This window comes from Poecilia latipinna, unplaced genomic scaffold (genome assembly GCF_001443285.1).
Source record: "Poecilia latipinna isolate Pla-1442-1.1 unplaced genomic scaffold, P_latipinna-1.0 Scaffold2437, whole genome shotgun sequence".
In the NCBI taxonomy this organism is placed as follows: Eukaryota; Metazoa; Chordata; class Actinopteri; order Cyprinodontiformes; family Poeciliidae; genus Poecilia; species Poecilia latipinna.
In genome coordinates this window covers 84,614-89,924 of record NW_015115053.1, presented here as the reverse complement: position 1 = coordinate 89,924, position 5,311 = coordinate 84,614, and the positions used below count along the sequence as shown (strand labels likewise).

General features: G+C 46.1%; 2 protein-coding genes across 2 annotated transcripts in view; both read right to left on the bottom strand.

Annotated features, from left to right (window-relative positions):
• Window positions 1–2,304, bottom strand: part of LOC106937782 (formin-binding protein 1-like) — a 27,502-nt gene extending 25,198 nt beyond the window's left edge. Inside the window, exons 1-3 of the mRNA XM_015019461.1 lie at window positions 2,026–2,304; window positions 410–525; window positions 282–332 (exon numbers count right to left, since the gene is read on the bottom strand). Of these exons, the coding sequence (XP_014874947.1) occupies window positions 282–332; window positions 410–525; window positions 2,026–2,055 (197 nt within the window). The 5' untranslated portion in view covers window positions 2,056–2,304. The remainder of the gene's footprint in view (window positions 1–281; window positions 333–409; window positions 526–2,025) is intronic.
• A 2,728-nt stretch (window positions 2,305–5,032) lies between these two features.
• The window catches only part of med27 (mediator complex subunit 27), a 7,832-nt gene continuing 7,553 nt past the window's right edge, over window positions 5,033–5,311 (bottom strand). Inside the window, exon 8 of the mRNA XM_015019463.1 lies at window positions 5,033–5,217. Coding sequence (XP_014874949.1) covers window positions 5,083–5,217 — 135 coding nt within the window. The 3' untranslated portion in view covers window positions 5,033–5,082. The remainder of the gene's footprint in view (window positions 5,218–5,311) is intronic.

Sequence of the window (5,311 nt, the reverse complement as noted above, 5' to 3'; positions counted from 1 at the left end):
CCAACCAACCATCCATCCATCCACCCATCAACCAACCATCCAACATCCATCCAACCATCCACCCATCCATCCATCCATCCATCCAACATCCATCCAACCATCCACCCATCCATCCATCCATCCATCCAACATCCATCCAACCATCCACCCATCCATCCATCCATCCATCCAACCATCCACCCATCCATCCATCCATCCAACATCCATCCAACCATCCATCCATCCATCCATCCATCCATCCACCCATCCATCCATCCATCATGTTAGGGTTAGCCACTGACCTGCTGTCGTCTTCTCTGCTCCTCTTCAGGTGGAACTTCTTGGACAGGTTCCTGCAGATGGACGGGGACAGCGATGGGTCGGTGAAGACGCTGAGGGCTCGGTGAATGTGGCGTGCAGGTGAACCTACCTGATCTGCTTGGCGTAGCTCAGCTCGATGTCGGCCCGCTCCTTGACGAACTTGGTGTATCGCTCCAAGAAGTCGATCCCCCAGTTGGTGTGTTTCTCCAGGTTATCAAACTGGTCCTGGAACAGCAGAAGAACGATGGTTACTGGTTCACCTGCCGTCTCACAGCTCAAGGCCGTCACAGTCATCTGACGCCATCCAGGTGAGCAGCCAGTCCTCCTAACCTGGAGTGCCTGCTGCCCCAATGGCCTGGATGGACGGCTGTGTGTGGGGACCCACTGGTCCTCACAGGACCGAAGGCTAATCCCCAGGAGCACCAGTAGGGGGTCAGAGGTTTGGGCTGGTGTACGAATCCCCACAAAGATAAATTGAAAAATGAAAAACACGTGTGTGTGTGTGTGTGTGTGTGTGTGTGTGTATGTGTGTGTGTGGGCCTGCCGGTGCAACTATATAACTGGTCTGCCTTCCTTCAGTCTCATGATGACCTTTAACCCCAACCCTTCAGTATCTGGCTGCATTCCTCGAGGTTCGGTCACCATGATGAGCTTCTAGGTGTCTCTCTGCTTCACCTGTAGATTCGGTATCAGCTGATCTATAGGTGTATCGAACTATAGGCCTGTAGATCTGAATGCAGCTGGTTTTGGTTTCAGTCTGCAGGACCAGATCTATATGCTCTTTTCTATGCTGTAAATACAAAAGACAAACAGGCCTGACATTGAAGTTAAATTCTTTTGACTAACACAAAAAACATTAAAATGGAGGAAATTCATTGCCATCCATCCTCTGATGTCATCAGGTCAGTCCAGAGTGCGACCATTTTGTTTTAAAGGGAAGTAGATTTGATAGTCATCCACATATAATTGAAGCTGCGCAGGAAGCTTTCAGTCAGAACGCAGCAGGGAACCTGAGGGTAACCCGAACCCCCCCGAGCCCCTGAACCCCATCATTATTATAAAGGCTGTGCAAGTCAGCTACATCAGAAATATTTTTGCTTTTGTGGTTTTCTCAACCCTTTGATAGAGATGCTAACGCTCTCTCGGTAAGTCAGAGGATTTCCAAAGTTTATTCTTTCTCGTTTGATCTGAATCTTTGGGGTCAGCAGAACCAGAACCGCCGGTTCATGTAGGCAGCAGATCAACGTTTTACTTCTAGTATCAGGGAACTGCAGAAGCTTTGCTGTAATCTGGTTGGCGCGGCGCGTCAAATGGTGACATTAACGATTAAATCATGTTCCTCTGATTTGATCTCCTTCCAGCAGCAGCAGGGGAACAGCGCCTCCACCTGGCGGGGAGGAGGAGCAACAGGAACAGGTGTGTTCAGCTTCAGTTGCTGATGGTCAGCCTCTGACCCCAGAGCAGCAAACAGCCGCTGCTGCCCGGGGTTTTGTCTTGCAGGCTCCCTGCTGGCATGGAAACTGCAGTCAGGTGCAGGACAGAGCTTCCAGATTATTGATTGTTGATCAGGAGATATTTCATCCCCTAAGCCCGCAGCGCCTCGCAGCGCTCCGCATCCTCCATGATGCTGCAGAGCCAGACGCTGTCGTCACCCGCCGTGTTGCTATGGCAGACAGAGGCGCGAGGGCCGCTGCCACGCGCTCAGGTGAGAACATGCACACCTACCCACAGCTCGGTGCCCCAGTTGCAGCTCATGGTTCCGATCTGCAGCAGCTCCACCTCCCGGTACCGAACCTCGTTCAGCGCGACCTGCTGCTGCTGCTGCCGGCTGCGGCGCGCATCCTCCGGACGGAGCGGACCGTCTCCCCGCGCGGCTGTCTGTGGACCCGTCTCGCTGTCCGTGGACCCGTCTCGCTGTCCGTGGACCCGTCTCGGTCTCGCGCGCGTCCTCTCAGTGGACTCTTTGTCGTCACAGAGGGATGCTGAGGCTCGGTGTGGACAAATTCACTTGTTTCAGTGTGGCGCATGCGCAGTGACGTCATTGGTGGGGCGAACCACATGAGACTCCCATGCATATCTACTCAGCTGAGTTCTGTGCAGTTCACGTCAAAGGTCTCCAGGGGTCAAGGGTCAACACCAGTCATTCATTCCAAGTCATCAGTCAGAAACAAGAAACCCGCAGAGTTATTTCCTCATCCTGACCGGCAGGGGGCGAAAAGGGGAGGGGAAAAAAATCAACCCTTTAACAAGGAGAAACCTCCAGCAGAACCGGAACCAGAACCGGGTTCATTATCAGCAGCTAGACCGACTGGAGAAAAACACAGAAAACTGATCCAGGAGCTACTAGTATAATGTTAATAAACTAAACCTTTAGTTTATTAACATTAATAAACTATAGCAGCTATTAAACTTTAACTAACTCACATTTCAGGGTTTTTACATTTTATTGCTGATTAATATTTCAGTTTTTCATGTTTTCATTCTCTGTCAGTGGAGAATCACAACAGCTTTAAAATGATAATCTGATTTATTGATTTGATCTGAATTTTAGTTGCTATGGGCTGCTGCACTCAGTGGTGCTGACATGTTTACCCATAATCCTTTGCTGTCTGATCATCTTTAAAAACCTTTGCGGTGATTTGGATTGATCGTTCTCTAAATTCTCCAAGCTTCTGCCACAGACAGATCGCTCTGTGAACTTTGACATATTTCCAAGATGGCAAAAAATACACATTAAAATCTACTAAAGTGTGTGTGTGTGTGTGTGTGTGTGTGTGTGTGTGTGTGTGTGTTGTCCTGCGATGGAACCTGTCCAGGCAACCTCCCCTTTTGCCCTTTGACCTCTGGATGAATGGATCTTTATCAGACGATGCTGCAGCAGGGCGCTCAGCCCGGTCCGGTCTGGTGCTTGGCGCCCCTATGAAGTGTTCAGGGGTCAGGGGTCAGAACGGCACCCTGCTGCTAAAAAGATCAGCTACAACAAAAGAGATTATTTTAAATGTGCAGTAAAGATATTTCTGTTGGAGATATTTGTTTTGTTATCACTTGTTGAATACAGAGAATTCAATATAATCCCTCATGTTCAGTGAAACCAAAATAATTTTAATACTTTAGTTTTGAAAACTGATTTTTTTTTTTGCAGACAGCTCCCCTGTGAACTTTGACATATTTCCAGTATGGAAGAAAATATACATTAAAATGTTCTAATAATCAATTTATCAGTCTGCGATTAGAGACATGATTTTTACCCATAAAACCATCTGTTTTATGCAGCGAAACGTTAATTTGGTATAAAGTGGAGCTAATAACAAAGATCAAGTTCAGGACAAACATACGGCATATATAAAAAAATAATAAAATGTCTGATGCTGCATTTGAAAAATAAAAAGACTAATGGAACTAAAATGTCCTTCTTCAAAGAAACTATGAATGTTGTGACTTTATTAACCAAAAATATTACAATAATTCATCAGTTTTCTCCTCTAGTCTAAGAAAACATTTGTTTAAAAATCATGACAATAAGAACCAAGCAGCTTTCTATTCCACTCCCACAAAAATCTTAAAATATTAATTTCATAATTATGTATAAAGTTTCCCTATAATGATTTCCTCCTCCAAATGAAATAATTTTATTTTACAGAGTGCTTAAACGTTGCAACATCACAAAAGTCAAATCTTTATACCAACATGTTAATGTCTTGATTTAGGATTTGAAATTTCTTGAATTTGTGACATTTTGTTTTACTTTCCTCAGTCAGTTTGTGATTATTCTTTTTATTTCTTATTTTTTCTGCTCAGTTTACCAAAACAAACTTTATGTGCCTTGTCATATTTTCCTTGAATTAAAGATGAAAAAATACAACAAAACATTGGCATGAATCCGCCTTTTAACTCAAAACGTCACATGCAGCAATGAATTGTGGGTAATGCACTTCGCCAAAGTCTGTAAAAATGGACCCAAAATGGGCGGGGCGAAGGGCGGATGTGGAGGACGCGCATCAACGAGGAGGAAAGAGGGAGGGAGGGAACCGGGACCGGGACCACTGTCCCAAGAATCTGTTGGATTCTGTTTTTCCACAGTAACACGAACCACCAGCAGAGGGCAGCACCGTTTCCTCATTGTGGCGTTACATCGTCGCCCAAGTAAAAAAGAAGATAATGCAGAAATGCGTACTCTGAAGCAGAACAAAAGGAAACTTGGCAGAAGGTGACGCTGTTCTCCAAAAATCCTCAACATGAGAAAATAGTCTAGAACATTTTTAATTCCTGGAGATTAAGAATCATCCCAGGTTCATTTAGTCCAGTTGCCAAACGTCCTCAACCGCAGCTTCATGCGATTCTGATGAAACAAAATTATTGACATTGTCTCAAAAATGAGCTCTTCATGCCCAGGAAGTGATGCGGTGGCAGCGTTTGGTCCATCTAGATCTGAATTCTGGATGTACTGACGTAGAAACGTTTCATTCACATGTCTGATTTTCCTGATTATCTGCTAGACTCTAAAGGCTTCAGGTCTGAATCTCTGAGATTCATGTTTTCATGTGCAGGATGGTTTCTGAGTTAACAAACCTGAAATAGTTCTTCCTTCCCACTGTGGCCACATGCATGTTGAGGAGGAACCAGCATCGGGTTCTGCTGGTTTGGTCCGAAACTCTAGACAACAAACGACTGGAAGAACCTCGGCAGCGAACGTCTGTCCTGAAGCCATCGCAGCAAAATAACCACACGCAACTGAAAAAACTCCAAACTTTATTTACAAACAGGAAACAAAAATCCAACTGTTTACAGACGGCAGGTGTCATGGAACGCCTCCAGGGTCCTAAAGTCCCTCCATGTTGGAGGCAGACCATCCTGCAGGAACCGGCCACAGCGCTGACACGAAGACTGGAACAGCTTGATGTAGCTGCGGAGCCACGTCTGTGGACAGAGGTGGGACAGGTGAGACAAGGTGGGACAGGTGAGACAGGTGAGACAAGTTGGGACAGGTGAGACAAGGTGGGACAGGTGAGAC